The following is a 17416-nucleotide window of genomic DNA, read 5'->3' on the forward strand; positions in this document are numbered from 1 at the left end:
ACCCTTTAGGGGCGTAGAAAACTCCGAAACGGATCCCCGTTGATTGGATGTAGAAACGGTGGAGCTTGAGGCTCTATTTAACTGAAAAATGAGAAAAATCTGAAAAAAGCGCGAAAACGCAGCAAAAGCTCGAGAGCTACAGCACGAGGACTCCCACCACTTGAACGTGCGGTAAAAATCTGAGGATGGCTGCCAGAGGCGGGGCTTAGAGAGAGGGCAGTCATTGGCTGGGGGCAGTATGACCCAGAGACCAGTGATTGGTTACTACCAAGAATGACAGATCAGAAACGAAACTGATACTGATTTTTTTCTATACCGAGGATTCCCAGCCTGACGACGGGGAATATTCATGAGCATGTGAATCCATGCCAGACCCATGCTGGAGAACTTCCCATCTACCTAGCATCAATCGATCTCACATCCGCTTTCGATTCAGTGGATAAATCAATATTGTGGACCAAATTAGCAAACCTCGGGATGCCTGCTTCTCTGCTATCAATTGTATACAACATGCATCAAGGCTCTAGATTAAAAGGTTCAACTCAGCATGGAGGGAAACTTATCAAAAGAAATCAGGGTTAACAATGGTCTCTGGCAAGGGTGCATATATGCCCCGACAATATTTAACTTATATTTTTCTGACTTGGGAGAGTGTTTCAAAAAGTTGGTCATAAATTCACCTAAGGTTGAGGGTATCAAGATACAGTGGACTGCTTACGCAAATGATGCAACTCTTTATGACCATACTCCTATCGGTCTCCAACGCCTTTTAACTGCTTTTAAAGAATACATCCTCACAAATGCACTTAAAATCAATTATTCTAAAACAGCGAGTGTGTGTTTGTCCCACAAGAAAAATCAAAAAACTAATGCACTGTTCCTAAATCATGAGAAATTACCAACAAAGTCGGTGATAAGATACCTAGGCTACCCAGTTTAAGGCAAATCTCCAGGCTCTATTGGAAGCGAAAATTGGCCCCATGATAGCCCAATTATGTAAAATTGATGCAAACTATGGCAAATTTTCATTAATACCGTGTATCCGCCTGTACAAAAATAGAATAGTGCCTCAACTATGCTATGAAGTAGAACTAGCCCCGTTATGGTGTAGGAAGGAGGTTGCAGTGTATGAATCCAAAATTGTAAAATCTATGGTAAAATGCCTGCCGAAATGTGTACCATTGGTGGCAATAAGATACGAGCTCAGACTACACTTCATTAGAAGCACCATTCAATGGTGCAGAATGGCCCTATATAGGAAATGGATAATCTGCAAAGATACCCCCCCTTATATGACATTATGGGTAGGGGTATTAGGAGTGGTGCTCCCACATCTAAGTATCTCAGGGATATGCTGGAAGAAGCAAACCAAGTTCTATACAAACTGAGGGTCCCTAGAGATATGCTCATCGCAAACCCTATCAAAGTAAAAAAACTTTTGCTTCACTCCGACTGGAATCGAACAGTTCAAGAGGCTAAGTTGACTTAGTTATATAATCATTGTTTCAGATTGTAAAAAGATGGGGTAGTTGGCACCATACCTAATCAAATTTCCTGATAAAGCTTGTAGGCAGGAATATATGAGATTCCGCTTCAATGTGTTGTGTACGGGACAAATAGTAGATATTATAAGTGGGCAGAGTAATAGATTCTCCTTTTGTAGATTTTGTAAGCAAAAGGAGAACCGGGAGACTTTGCAGCATTTACTGACCTAGTGTAATTGACTAAGGAATGAACGCATTAGTCACTTCAGTAAATATGTAACAAATACTGAAAGCGTTGATCTGGATTTGCTGTGGCTGGACATGTTCCACGGTAAACGAGTTAAACTACAGGTTTTTGAAGAACTATTGCTGTCTTTAAACTAAGGGGAAAATACGAGGTAAAATAATTAAGCATTAAGTGCTATCTTCAGGAATTGGGAGCATCTAGATGCCTTGTGAGGGAGAATCAGATTTTGGGTAAATTAATTTTAAAATCTTTCCTTTTAAATTGTATATTGATGTATCTGAAATCGATTTGAAAATGTATGTGGTAAATGTGAATTTTGTATTGAGAAAGTACGTTCTATGTATATTTTGCAGTACTCTGTTTTAAATCACAAAGAATTTTTTTGTAAAAACGTTACTATGTAACTATAAACAAAACATTTTTTTAAAAATTCCCTTCACCTTAGAGACCCTCTGGAATTTGATTTTTTACCTGGGGAAAGTGAACCTTTTTTCCCCACTCTCTCATGTATTTTGATGTGCGTTTTACTATCATGTTCTTTTATTATGGGGTTTTAGATAACTATATAGGCATCATCGTTTCATACGGAACCCTCAGTGCAGTGACACAGACACTTTTTAGGCTTTTTAGGCTGTCCCAAGGTTTAAATACCTTCTCTGGGATAAACTACTGTTTCCCAGAGAATGCAAAGTTAAATTGACTTTACTTATCTTTTAAAATTCCTAAACCCAGCACGCACCATCTTACAATAGTGTGCTGGAGGAGTTACCTAGTATGCCCTATGTATAGAAAGAAACTCATGTAGCAGTCAAATGTTACCCTTTTCTATCAAATGGCTGGTGGCAGTGGTTTTACAATAAACTACTATGATTTTTCCTGACCGCGAACACCGGTAGCTAAAAATCATGGGAGCCATGTTTTTCAAGATGGCGCCCGAGTGTCTGGGGTGGGCAGGAAGTGAGGGAGGTGCCCGAAACTCCCTGTGCTTTTATTGGCTGGCTGACTGTCCGGCAAGGACAGCCACCCTGCTGGGTGAGTGGCAACTAGGCTGGAATGAATGGGAGAAAACTGTTTAGAAGGCGAGTCTCTTGGCTTGGAAGGCAGAGTCGACCACTGGAACTTAAGAACCGAAGACAAGCTGGAAGAGGAAGGCTGCTGCAACTACTAGGCTGTTGGTTTGCCCAGTGGAGACCTGCTGCAGGTCCGAATCACCAAGTTATTTTGTTCCTTTTTTTTCATCTCGACAGAAGCCGCCCTTCAAGGACTACTTCTTTCTTTGAGTTGGTAGGACCAATCAACTCGTAAGCCAACTGGACACCATTCTCGGAGCTGGTTGTATTTTCTTCAGAGTGCTGCAGGAAACCGAATAACCAGGGAGAAGGACACCAGCTTGTGTGCTTGTAAACAGCTACCGCAATCGAAGAACTGCCAGTTTGCCAGCTGTGTGAGCAGTCCCCCTTGCAGTGCTGGAGTCCCCCGACGTCCTCCCTCTTGTCCGCACGACTGGCTCACCAACAGCGAGATCTGCAGGAACTGCCAGCAACAGAAGCCTTCAACTGCATCTTTTTCTTCAAAATAAGGTACTGTGAAAAACAACCGAGAGAACTTACCTCTCACCACAAAAGTTTGTGGAACTTTGGCAACTTGCAGGCCTAGTCAGCTTGTGACCCGACATATGAACCTTTCTTCTGTTAACTACTTCCGAGAACCGGGGCAAAGACTTTTCCGTTTAAATACCAGAACCGTTTTTACCTATACAAGACATTAGCCCATTGACTTTGGCCTACCTATTGCATTGAATCAACTCCTCTGGTGAACTCAAAACTATTTGCACTGTTTAAGAGTAATTAATGTTCATTTGATTAATTTATGCCTTTTTGCTCCTACGTCAAATGCTCTGAATGTCATTTTGCTCCTCCTTGAAAGTAGTTTAAATGTTTCACAACCGGTTAGCGTGAAGTATAGTATATTTGTGTGATATTGATTGCCTCCTTTTAGTGAATGTTTTCTAACTGACTGTGTAATAAATTAATAAGTGTTTTACCAAGAAACCTTGAGTTTAAGTGTCTATCTCAATGCTTGCGATTGTAGACCTGTGTAATGTCATTACAAGCTCACATTCCCTCGAGAAAAACCTGGCTGCTCAGCTCGCTACCAAAAACTGTGTGGTACAGACTTCTACCAAAGGCTGGTTTTGTTTACACCTGTAGACCTAGTTGTGTGTAGTGGTCCCAGAGGGTACTGCATACAAACTTTGCCTAACAATCATCGAAAAGAACATTCCCTGTGCATAAGGGTCCTGTGCATAAGGGTCAGGAAGAACCTCATCAGGGTCTGAAAGATCGAAGACCTCATGGAGGGGGTCTGAGGTCCTCTGGTATTTAGTTACTGCGGGTAAAACATAAGGGATCTCCTCACAAGGTCTTTTTTGGGGTGAACCTCTGAAAAACCTACAAATGTTTCTGGCCTGTTCATCCACCCCTCAAATGTCTCACTAGTCCAGTGTCTAAAGGGGGAAAGGACTCCCCTAGAGGATCCTGTAGTTTAGAATGTCGAGAATTTTCACTGAGTCTTAGACAAAGGTGGGGACTCACTAAAGCCAGTTCGCTCTTTCAAGCTTTCTGGCATCTTCCAATGTACTTTTGTGCCTATCCCGCTTTCTGATATGTCTTCCGATGTATCTTTGCGTTTACCAGCCACCGAGAATCTTCCCGAGGCTTTCGCTGATGCTCAGCGTTACGGGAAGGTGCTTAGGCAGAGGGCAGAGTTTTCTTAAGCGTCAGCGCGCTTTGAGAAGACGTGTCGATGTGGGATTTGGTGCTGGCGCCATTAGCTACAGAGTGCCCGGACGCATGCCACTGACCCGGTTGTGGGGAGGCTGCTGATCCTGCGAATAGGCAGGTGTCGCAGAGGAACCAGACGCACTTTTTGGCACCTTGGACTGCTTCTACTGAGACTGCAGCAGTGCCGGAGGTTGTGTGTTTGGTCCCATGTGATGTGGGTGTGTCGTAGTTGCAGGGGTGTAACCTCCCCATTGGAGGACTTAAAACGTGCCATTGGTGCTGGAAACGGACGGCTTGGAGCAAGTGTGCTCAGTTGTCAGGTCAATGGCGTCCGTGTCATAGCCATGGTCGTCGCTATGGGCATCATCACTTTCGGTGGCTGTAGTGACGGGGGAGCTACCCTTGGCCTGCGACATTGCATAGGTCGCCCACCGTTTTACACAATGCTCCTTTATGGTGTTAGGACGAAGGAGCTTACAGTGCCGACAGGACGCTTCAGAGTGATTGACGGGGAGACGCTCCTTACACCAAGGGTGCTTTTCTTTCCAGGGAAATTTTCTCTTACAGGACGGGCAAAATTTAAATGGAGTCTTGTCCACAGCTCAGGAAAACGGAAGCAACACCACCACCAAAAGGTGGGACGGAAAGACATTCTTAAAAGAAAGGAACCCCCCCAGACCCTGCCCTCCCTACTGTATAGGCCGACCAGAGTCTGTTCTGTCTTCGGCGGCAATTCAGTAATCGAAGAGGGGACGAATGTTATATATTTTTTTAATTGAAACTTCAGCTTAACGACTAAAAGTCTAGCTTTTGTTACAACTTCATTATTTCCCCCTCATTTTACACAAAAACATTGATATGTCTCAACATTATCTCAAAGAATTGGCTGCAAATTCTAGGGGTATACAGGTAAGATTGCGATCTTATCTTTCAATATCATATCCATACAATCCAGCAGCGCACACATCAGTTTAATGTTATTCCCTGCAATGATGAGTCCACCAGGATTTCATATTATCTAACGGGGCAAATTTCCCTAGATGTACCGATCGTTGGTTGGTTATAGCAGTGCAGCTAATTAGTAAATGTTTCAACGATTCAATTTCTGATTTACAGAATCGGCATATGTTATCATTTACTTCCTTACTGCGTCTTACCCACATAATTTCTTTTGTCTTGATGGCATTCAGTCTAAATCTCAGAAATCGATTGCGGTGGTGACGTGACGAGCAATGTTGTAAATATTTGGGTTGACCATTTAGTTTCTAGGTCCTAAAATTAGGGCCTACTTAAATTTTGCTCCGCTTTCCATGTTTACAATCCAACTCCAAGAGTCAAATTTCTTCTTTGCTTTTTGTGGTCTTTGGATCAGTTCAGCTTTCGTTATATTCGCCGCTACCAAAGCCTTTTCTAAAATAGACTGCCAAGAACTTTGTAAATTGGATTCTCCAAATATTATTCTTCATTACAAATAAATGATAAACTGGGATTGAGGGACGCATAAGTATTTTGCGCATCACTGCGAGCGCCTTCCATGTGACACACGAGTGGAGTGAGTTGATTGCCAATTCATGTCGTATGGCTGTCATCGAAATACAGGAAGGCAAGTTTGAAACGCAACGCCAGAATTTTCCCTCGAGCATTTCCCAAGTTGAGGCCTGAACATTCCATCCAGCTTCTGCACTGAAGCGGATTGCTGGTATCACTTTTTGTAGATAAAATTATGACTGGAGCAACTGAGAATTTTCCATAAGCTTTATTTTAGCTCCCTGTAGCCCGAGCCTCAGCATTCGGTTGATGAGATCTTGGGTCCAAGGCAGTTCTCGCATGTAATTATTAAATGTGATTCCCAGGTATCTAATTGAATTTACCTGACTCAAGTGGTTCTTTTCAATTTTCCATTGAACGCTTTGTCCTTCTTATTGCATTTGAGCCCAATAGTCATGATCTTTGTTTTCGTGGAATTTATTTCTAAATTGTTTTTACTTAGGTATTTGTTCAGATTATTTAAGAGACGTTGCAGGCCTACTTGAGTGGCATCAATTAGAACCAGGTCATCAGAATGTTGCAATTTGGAGATAGAGCTCTCCATAAGACGACCAGCACGTTGGGTGGAAAAAAACAATCTGAGGGACCTCGACACTTGAGGGTTTCGGGTACACTGCACATCACGCTAGGGATAGTGTTACAGACACGCCTATGCCAACGTCTCCTTTTGATCCTCGAAAGACGAGATGCAATATTTGCAGTTACCACTCGATGTCTGACTACATGCACAGCATGCGATTCTAAGCAGATTAACAAGCATCAGAACTACTGTTACCAAGAGCAGTGAAGTGAAATTGACTTTACTTACATCTGTAACTTTCTAGACCCAGCACCCACCATCTTACAATAGGGTGCTGGAGGGGTTACTTACTACCCCCCCCAAGTGTAGTTTCTCATTTAACATTTTTATGTTATCCTTTCTACAATTAATGGCTGGTGGCGGTGGTTTACGGTTCCTACCATTGTGTGTTTCTACCGCAAGCTGCAATTGCAGCTACAGTAAAGAACCCATGGGTGCCCATTTTGTCAAAATGGCCCAATCTTCGTTCTCCGCCATTTCTTGTTGGAAAGGTCCTTTTTGAGATTTACTCAGCGTGGCAAACCACGTTTGGTCCCTTTGTTAGTTTTGTCTTTTGCGGGATTCACCAGTGAAGCCCGCCTCTGGCTCCAGTGTGTCTGTCACGGCAAGAAATGAGGGAGGTGCCCGAAAGTCCCTGTGCTTAATCCCCTTGGTTACAGGAATGCACCCATGGCTGGCTGGCCTTGGAGGACTGCCACCCTGCTGTGCGATTAACAGCTAGGCTGCAAATGAATGGGAGAAACCTTCATAAAAGGAAAGTTCTTTTGCTTGGAAGGCAGAGTCGACCACTGGACGAAGGAATCCGTAGAAGAACTTGGAAGAGACACATGCTGCAATTCCAAGACCGTTGGTTTGCCCAGTGAAGCTCTGCTGCAGTGCTGAAGTTCCGAATTCGCCTCCACTAGAGAAGCCCTGCAAAGGACGACTTCTCCCCGTTATGCAAGGTTTGTATGCAGTGCCCTCTGGCGAACACTACAAACAACTCCGACTACAGGTATAGGAAACCCCTCCTTTGGTATAAGCTTGTACTCCACCACAGTTTTGGTAGCGTGTTGAGCAGCCAGGCTCATCTCAAGAGGGGTCAATGTGAGATGTAGCGGAGTTACAGAGCTTTACAGTTACAAGTATTAAAATAAACTCTCTCAAGGATTCGTGAATAAACAATGAAGGTAGCAATATAACAGCAACACTCAAATACACTTCATGAAATACACTCTTACTATCTCTAAATCAGCCGATACCCTTTTTGGGATGGCCCACAGACACTACCTACACTTTTGGGTGACTTCAATTACTAGGGTGCTGGGGAAATTAATATATCACTGTTGCATTTAGAGGCATGGAGTAAGACGTCAAAGGAAGAGATTATTTAGAACATACAAGATATCACAAATATTCTTAAGCAGGCAAATACGTTTGGATCCCCCCAGGAAGAGTCATTCAATACGATAGGCTAAGCCAAAGTCAATGGGCCAAAGTCTTATCTGGGATGAAGCACCTCTGGTAGGTAAATGGAAATGTCTTTGCACAATGTTTTAGAAGTCTTTGAAGAAAATACGAATCAAATGTTGGGCCACACGCTGATTAGACTTGTGAGGAGTAGAAGATGCAAGCACCTCTACAGCAAGTTAAGTTCTCTCAGACTTTGTAGAGTACCTTTAAAGATGAATAAAAGATGCAGCAGATTACTTGTTCCTGTGCAGCCCTCACTGTTCCTGGGCCTCAGTCGTGGGGATGATAGGGAGGACGTCGGGGGACTCCTGCAATGCACTGGGACGGTCAAAAGTTGCAACCAGCAAACTTCACTTTCAGTGGCTTTTCAGTGTTTCAGCTCCTCGCATCTATCGCAAATAGCAACACCATGTTTCCTGGCTGTCGAGATGGACTTTCCTTGCATCTGGGGTACCGCACTCTGCTGAGGGGGCTCAGGCTTGGTCAGTCCTGCTTCCTGGAAGTCCAGATCTTCCTGGAGCTCATGGCCAGCTTAAAAGCAACGCACACAATCTGGTGTTCCTCTCCCTTGCTATACGTTTTCCAGCAACAACTCTGGAAATTCAACCAGCTCCGAGAAGGATGTCCTTACTATGGAGTTGATTGGTCCCACCAACTCCAGGGGAGAAGTCGTCCTTGCAAGGGCTTCTCGGTCGATGCAAACTTGGCGTTTCGGCACTGCAGCATTGCTTCACCGGGCAAACCAACGGTCCAGGAGTTGCAGCAGGTGTCTTCAAGATATTCGGTTCCTTCGTCCAGTGGTCGACTGCCTTCCAAGCCAAAAGACTTGCCTTTTATTCAGTTCTCTCCTAATCATTACGGCCTAGCTGTCAGTCACCCAGCAGGGTGGCTGTCCTTGCTGGACAGTCAGCCAGCCAATCACCAAAGAGTGCATTTGAGTTTCCTAGGAGACTAAGCAGAGGGAGCGTCAGTCACCTCCCTCACTTCCTGCCTACCCCAGGCACGCAGGAGCCAGAGGCACGCAGAGTAAATCTCAAGAAAGACCTTTCCACAATGAAATGGCAAAAAAAGAAGACCGGGCCAGTTTGACAAAAATGGCACCGTTGGGTGCTTTACTGCAGTTGTGAACGCAGCGCGCGGTAAATGCACTCCATGATAGTTCAAACGAAACCACTGCCACCAGCCATTCAGTGAGAAAAGGGTATCAAAAAAATGTTACATGAGAAGCTAGACAAAGGGGATACTAAGTAACCCCTCCAGCACCCTATTGTAAGATAGTGTGTGCTGGATCCAGAAAGTTATCCATGTAAGTAAAAGTCAATTTCACTTTACTGTTCATGGAAACAATAGTTTAACCAAGAGAAGGTATATAAACCTTTGGGAAATCTGAAAGACTTCCCTGTGTCACTGCACTGAGGTGCTGTGACACACAATGTAAAAGATGATCCCTATGGAGTTTGTCAGAATCCACAACCAAAAGAAACAGTGTACAAAATCACATTAAAATACATGAGTGGGAAAAAGGGTCACACACTCTCCAGGTTAAAATAATCAAGTCTTCAAATCCAGCAAAGTTGATGGGGGTCTCCAAGTTGGAGGGAATTAGCACATTTCTGAGAATTCTCCCAACACTCCCCTTGGGTTGGTGGGACCTATCGACTCCAAGACAAACTTATCTGGAAATCCTCTCGGAGCGGGCTGCACTTCCATTTCTGCTGCAGGAACCGATTGCCATGGAGAGGAACACCAGAATCGAGTGTCTCGTCTTTTAAGTCGGACCAGAGCTCCAGGGAGATCCTCCGGACTTCCATAAAGCAGGACTGACCAAGCCTGAGCCACCTCAGAGTGCTGGACCCAAGATGCGAGCAAAGTCCATAAGGTATCCGAGAACCGCGGTGGTGCCATTTGCGAGAAACAAACCGTGAAGTGCCGCTCATCTGAAGTTTGCCCATTGCTGCTGCTAACCTTCAAATCGTAGTGCAGGAGTCCCCAGACAAACTCCCTCTCTTCCCCACGACTGAGGCCAAGGAACAGTATCTGCCATGCTACAACTGGAACAGAAGCCAGCTGGAACCAATTTCTTCAGACCCAAGGTACTGTAAACTATGGGGTACTTACCTCTTGTCGTGTAGCCTTGCTAGAGTTGCTTGCAGCTTTGCCCTTCAGAAGCTTCCAAGCTTGTGACCCAGCAGTGATTTCATGTTCTACAAAGATTTCTAAAACATTGTGCAAGACTTTCTACTAATTATCTTCAAGAAGTGCTTCAGCTCCCCTAAACTTGGCTCTATTGACATTGGCTGTTCTGGCTCCCTTAAAGACTCTTCTAAACTCTGACTTTATGCTTTAACTCTCCCTCCAAAATGTCAGACATTTACTTGTACAGCTGGAAAAGGGTTAAGCCACATAGCATTACAGGATTTAAAAGTACTGTTGGGAAGGAGCCTAGTTCTTTCCTATATTTCCAAACTGTCCAAGTGCTTTACAAATTAGGCAAGTCTTCTCCAAAGACTATAGCCATTTTTTTTTCTTCCTAAACCTTGCCTTTTGACAACAAACTCAGTATTGCTCTAAATGTGCCTGTGATATATCAATGTCCACAGTGTACTAGTTATTTAAGTCACCTCAGGGTGTAGGAAGTGTGTGCCATCCCTAATGGGTTTCTGATTTATTGAAACTGACAGTGTGTATTTATTAAAGTATATTTGTGTTACATATTTGCTCCCTTCTAAGAAAGGCTTATTTAACGGATTTAAATTGTTTCATCAAGAAACCTCGAGTGTAAGTGTTTATTTGAATACTTGTCACTGTTAAACTATGTTGCAACCCTATAGCTCACATTGACCCCTTTTGAGAGAAGCCTGGCTGCTCAACCACTCTACCAATTTGTAGTACATGCTTATACCAAAGGTTGGGTTAACCATTTCCAAGAGGATAAGGCTGGTGCAGTATCCCACAGGGTGCTGCATACAATCTTGCCTTTCCCAGCAGTAAAAGTGTTTAACAAATAGAAATGTATGAAGGGACAAGCAATGACAATAGATTAGAATGGTGCCTTTAAGGGGGGAGCCAGGACAGCCAAAGTCAATTGCAAAAAGTCTGATAGTTCTGATGCACTTCTTGGATAAAGTATTTCACAAAGTCTGATAATTCAAAAAGATCACTAAATGAACTGAAGCGGTTAGGCCTGTGCAAGGAGAGTTGAAATCAACTCAGAAAAGGTAAGCCAGTGCACTTCTCAAGTGAGAAAATACTACTTTGGGCAATAAGGTAAGTACCCAAGCTCCCAAAGTACCTCTGGTTTGAAGAAGGTGGTCCAGGTTTAATTCAGTCTTGCTACAGCCAAGCAGACCCTTGTTCCTGGGCCTCAGTCCTGGGGACAAGGACGACATCTGTCAGGCTCCTGCAGCAGTACTTGGGAAAGGACTTCGGAGCTACATATATTCGATTCAGCGGCTCTTCGCAGTTTCAGCGCCTCGCAAGCAGCACTGATGCAGAACGAATATCCCCGGTTGGACTCTCCTTGCTTCTTCGGTCCAGGACTCTTGATGGGATTCGGGGTCGGGATTTCCTGCTTCTGGAGTGTCCTTAAGAGGCTTTTGGAGCTTTTAGCCCAATTTGTTCCGCTGGAGATGTTGCACTCGGTTATGAACACTGGACCCCTGGCATTGGGCTTCTGCAGACCTGGAGAGGCACAGCAAGTCAGGGATTGCACCAAAGTGGAGTTAGTCATGGGGCTAGTTGGTCCCACCAGCCCAACGGGAGAATTTGTTCCATCCTGAGCTTCTCAGTCAATGGGAGGTCAGCACAGCAGCAAGGCTTCACCAAGCACTTCGAGGTCCAGGAGGTTTCTGCGGGCTTCTCTTCACGATATCTTCTTCGGATGTTTCTTCCTGTGGTCGACTGCCTGTAGTCCCAAGTACCTCGACTTTTAAGCTCATTATCATTCATTCAAAGTCCTAGGCTGTGAATCACAGCTGGGTGGCTGTCCTTCACGGACAGTCAGCTGGCCAATCAGTGCTGGTTTTGTTCAGGTACAACTAGAGACAAAGGACAGGGGAGTTTTGGGACCCTCCCTCACTTACTGTCCTTCCAGACACACTAGAAGCAGGGACAGGGTGCAGGGCTGAAGCCCGCCAAAGTCAAAACACACAAAGGGCTCTAACCTGTTTCAACTTACACAGTAAAAGCCAAGAGAGACCTTACAAACAGCAAATGGTGTAAAAAGGCGACAGGGGACATTTTGTCAAAATGGACACTCATGGGTGCTGTACTGCAGCTGAGGGTTCAGCCTGTGGTAACTGCACACATTGGTAGTAAAAAGTAAACCACTGCCACCAGCCATTTATAATAGTGAGGATAACAAAATGTTACATGTGTAAGTAGGATAAGGTGCTATGTAACCCCCTCCCCCCACCCAGCACTCCTCATAAGATTGTGTGTGCTGGACCTACAAAGTAAAATGGTAAGTAAGATCAATTTAATCTTACTATTTTTGGGAACAGTAGTTCACCCAAGAAAAGGTATTTAAACCTTAAGAGAAATCCAAGGGACGTCTTAGTGACACTGCACTGAGGGTGCTGTGTGTCACTACACAAAAAGCAGATGCCTATGGAGTTTTTCAGACTTTAAAACAGTGAAAACATAAAATCCTGGTTAGGGAGGAGTGAGAAAAAGGTGCCACTCACTCATGAGTTAAAATTGAAAAGTGCCAAGTTCAGCAAAAGAGCTGGGGGGTCTCTAAGGTGGGAGGAAATTAGCATAAAAATTAACATTCTCTGTAACAGCAACATTCAAACTTGGGGAGGGGTGGGCAATCCTATCCGGACAACCAGCCTCCCAGTTTGTACTGGATTCTCACACTCAAGCTGGAAGACAAAGGACTGCAGAGTTTTGGACTCCTACCTCGCTTCCCGTCTTCACAGACACTCAAACCTGGGCTGGGGGTCCACAGGACTCCCGCCGTAGATAAAAATCACATGAAGGAATTTCTGACCCTGGATGTCAGGGGAAGGAACAAGAAAGGACAGGAAATGCTAAAATGGCAACAAAAAAGAAGACAGGGGCTATTTTGGTAAAATGAGCACCCATGGGTAGTTTTAGCAGGCTATGCAAACAGCCTGCAGTAAAAGTGCACTGAATTAATAAAAGAGGCTCACTGCCACCAGCCATTAAGGGTAAGTTTGTGCTTTTAACAAATGTTGCATTTAAGGTACTGTAAACTATGGGTTACTTACCTCTTGTCATGTAGCTTTGCTAGCTCTCAGTTGAGACTTGCATTGGTTGCCTTTTGCAGAGTTGCTTGCTCAGTATCTCCCCAGCATTCCTCATAAGGTGGGGGTGCTGGTCTCGCATAACAAAATCTCAAATGGATCCAAATATCCTTTCTACCCTTGGGAACTATAGTTCTCACAAGGTTGGCCAGAGAAGGTAAAAGGGGAGCCCCTAGGGCAACCCAGCAATATAGGCCCTTATTGCCAAAAAGTTGGAAAAGAGGATAGCTTTTTAAAAGACTATGGAGAATCTTTAAAAAGACACCCATAAACAGAGTAAAAGATTCCGTGAGTGTGGAAAAAGGCTCCCACTCACCGGGTGGCAAGGAGAAATAATTCACCAGTTAAGCAAAAAGGTTCTGGAGTTAACATGTCAGCAAGATTTATCATTGCTATGAAAATCTTACCCAACACCGTCTCAGTTGTATGGTTTTACTAAACCCTTAGCTGGACTTCAGAAAAACTGTCCCAGCACTGAGGTAGACAATTTGATTGGCATCCTGGGTACAAACATAGGATAGGGGTAGCGTGACAACGACGGTCATATCAAAGCCCTTTTACTTTAGTAGTCAAAAATGTGCAATTTTTCACACCAACCGCTAAATGGTGGGCTATGCATAGCATTTGAGTAATAACAGATTCTGATGTATTAGACGGTGTGCAAGCATTGGCCCATTTATAGCATAATACTGTCCAGTACAGCCAGACAGTTACGCCACATTACCCATTGAGTGTGTTTTGGACTAACTTGTGGATTAACTTGAACAGTGGATGTCCTTGCACACTACAGGGTTGCTATTTGTAACGCTTCAGATTCAGAAAAAACATCCCTAACAGCGGCCAAAAAACATTGTAAGGTTAGAATAAGACACGCAGCATACAACAATCGCCAACAGATACCTTTAATGAAAAGTCGCTGTCATACCTGCTGTCTCTGAAATCTTGGAGGTAGGGACTTCTGAAACTGTTTGGAGTAGCCAGAGGAAACTGCTTGACGGAGCTGGGATCCGGTTTCTTGCTCATGATCATAAACTGTTAGTCCTGTGCAGGATGTATCCTTTTCACTGCAGCTGTCTTGTCCTACACAACTTTGATGAGTGTCTTCAGAGAACAAAGAACTTGTCAATATCACTGCACTACATGTATGCCACGTTTCACAAACGGCAAGCAGCATCGAAGTGCAATGGTTACGATAGTAACAACCCTCTTTATAAAACATGCAACAGGTCAATGGCTCGACTAAACATTACAATACTGGGGAACTGTATTAGTAGAAAAGCAACATTTCTCTACAGAAATGTAACATTCATAAATGAACATGCCATTAGTAAACCACTGACAGATTGCAGACTGAAAGACTTAAAAACAACCTCTGATGAGATGCCTTGAACTTTAATCTTTATACTGAACGAGTACCAACCCTTTCCTCCACATTAATCCCAATTTCTGGCCACATCTATTTTGAGACAGTTGTGAACTGTACAAGCCCTTAAATATGGAACAAGTTACTGACCTTCTCCAGCATGGGTCTGGCATGGATTCACATGCTCATGAATATTCCACCTCCTGAGTGGAAGGAGGGGATACTTGAGACCCCCCTCCCCCACTTTATTCCTACGCTTCCCGGGTGGGCCCAGCCAAGGCTGCTCAGGTCCAGGGCCCCGGGGCACTCATGCGGGAACACCTCTGGGAACCATGACCCCTTTCATACATGAACATCTCTGGGTGCTGCAATATCCCCGCGCACACCCTAGTACAGCAAAACTAAGGCACGCAAGGGACTCCATTTTGTAACTCACAGACTCCATTTTCAAAGAGCAGAAGGCTATTAAGACCTCACTCCAGCCTGCAGCCAATGAACCTTGGATCTGTGCATGCTCACACAAAGCTACCTCACTTTTGACAACACTGAATGTAATTACATGTACAATGTCAGAATCAATCTCAAGTGTAAACCAGCTAATCGCATGTTAAAAGGTAATATGTTGCAAAAGTGGGAGTGGGCAAAAGTAGAGGATATTGGGGACACTGGGAAATAACCTGTTTTTTGTTTATGTTTTCTATTTTTTATGTGAAACAAACGTCCATTATTGTGCGAGTACTTGTGGTGCATAACGTTGGAAGCAAATTTGGTGATTTATGAGAAAAGTTGTATAACAAAGCAATTCTAAAATATATAAAGGTGAATGAACAAGTCAATCCAGGTTGATGAGAAGTGTAACGTATATTAATTTGGTTGTATAAGAAGCGAACTGGTACAAAACAAACGTCAGGTAAGGCGTACTGAGAATAAACAATGGGTGCAGAGACGCCCCTTGCCCGTATTTGTAAAACGTTACCAGGGTATGCGGAGAAAAATCACTAAATACCATGAGCAGTGGATTGTGGGGTTGAAGGGTGAAGGGTTACCCCAAGTAAGGCCTGAAGGAGGGTCCTCGGATAAGGTGGTGTTAGATGTGGTTGCCACTTGTATGTTCATTAAGTACAAGGGAAAGTAATTGGAGAATAGAAGAGAGATATTGGATCTGTGGCGCCTGTTCGAGGAGGTGCCCCCAGGTAAGGACAACGAGCACGGTGCATCTCCCCTGACAATAGCAAGCAGCACAGGGCCACCCACTCAGGATGAAAAGATTATAGAGGTCAGACTTGTTTATCCACCATTGTCAAAACCAGTGCCCGCAGAAGGGTATAGTGACCCCGTATATGTAGAACAGCCCTGTCTATACATAAACCATCCGCCACAGCACCACCCCCGTATGAGAGCCAAAGCATAACCAGACCCCCCAGATACATCCACAATTGATATCGGAAAACTTGCACAGGATTTAGATTTGCAACTCACAATGTGCCGAACAGAATTGTCCTGCCTAAGGGCCACGGGGGAGCCGGGGGGAGGGGTTGGGCGGTAGGGGATGTCTACCGCCTGGGCGGAACGTGATGACACACCCACTGAGTGTGGGAGCAGGGGAGGATGGATGGATGGAAAAAAGGAGAGATCTTATTCAGAATAAATGACGCCCCTACAAGAATAGAAATAAACACGGCCAACAGTGAACAGGAGGTAGAAGGAGGGGCAACGTCAGACAGAGAGGAAGAGTGCTGGAGTGACTTAGAAGAGCATGAGGAGGAGGAGGGAAGAAGGCTAGGAATAGCCACCGGCAGGGCCTCATTTGGAGAAGGGTTGTCCCCCATGGAAAATTGGACGGGGAGGCTAAGAACCAGGGCAGGGCGCATGGCAGTGATCAGAAAGAAAGGAAAGAAGGCGAGTACTAAAAAGGGGGGGGGGGGGGAGAATTTACAACTGCCTCCAATACACTGGGGGGCGGGAAGGCCAAATTACATATCATGGGGTCAAATGGACAAGGCCAACTTGCTTAAACAGCTACCACCCCCCCCCCCACTATCCGGAGGTGCCAACAAGTGGATATATGTGTTTGAAAAAAACACTGCAGGAGTGCCCTTGGCAGTGGTGGATTTTAAAAGCTTGCTGGTTTCTGCAGTAGGAGATCAGGCTAACAGGGTCCTGGCAAAGGTGGGGTTCCCAGGAATAACGTTAGATTGTGACCGCCATGATAGAGCCTTGTTTAACAGTGCGAGCGCGCGTGTGGGATGCACTGAGGAAAACATTCCCAGACAATCCTGACTTATAGTCAGTGATGCAATGTACAATGAATGATGAGGAAATGTTAAAAGGTATTTGTACAGCGCACCTACACCAACGGAATTGGTCCCCAGGCGCTCTGGCGGATCTGTAAACGATAAGGGGGGTGTGGGTTAGTAAGATGAAGAGGGAGTAGGATAGTGAGGAGTGGTGTTCTGTTGGCAGCTTGAACTCGGTATACACCGGATGCTGAGCTTTGGTGCGGGTATTGGATCGTGTCAGTCCGCGTGTGCTGTTGCTCCGGCTTATGTGTTGTTGCAGTGTTGTGAAGTGCGTGCGGCTTGAGGTGCGAGAGATGGTTGTGTGAGTTTTTGAGTGAGATAAGTATACAGAGTTTGAGGTTATATTGGTTAGTGGGTTACCTGACCTTTAGCATGCTAACATTCACAGT

At 44.6% G+C, this 17416-nt stretch overlaps 1 protein-coding gene across 7 annotated transcripts in view; it reads right to left on the minus strand.

Annotated features, from left to right (window-relative positions):
• PRRC2C (proline rich coiled-coil 2C) overlaps positions 1-17416 on the minus strand; it is a 1565218-nt gene that overhangs the window by 1081671 nt on the left and 466131 nt on the right. For all 7 annotated transcript variants that reach the window (XM_069641251.1, XM_069641250.1, XM_069641252.1 and 4 more), the window contains exon 12: positions 14290-14465. In XM_069641251.1, the coding sequence (XP_069497352.1) occupies positions 14290-14465 (176 nt within the window). The remainder of the gene's footprint in view (positions 1-14289; positions 14466-17416) is intronic.

Source organism: Ambystoma mexicanum, chromosome 1q (genome assembly GCF_040938575.1).
Source record: "Ambystoma mexicanum isolate Mex_15411 chromosome 1q, UKY_AmexF1_1, whole genome shotgun sequence".
NCBI lineage: Eukaryota > Metazoa > Chordata > Amphibia > Caudata > Ambystomatidae > Ambystoma > Ambystoma mexicanum.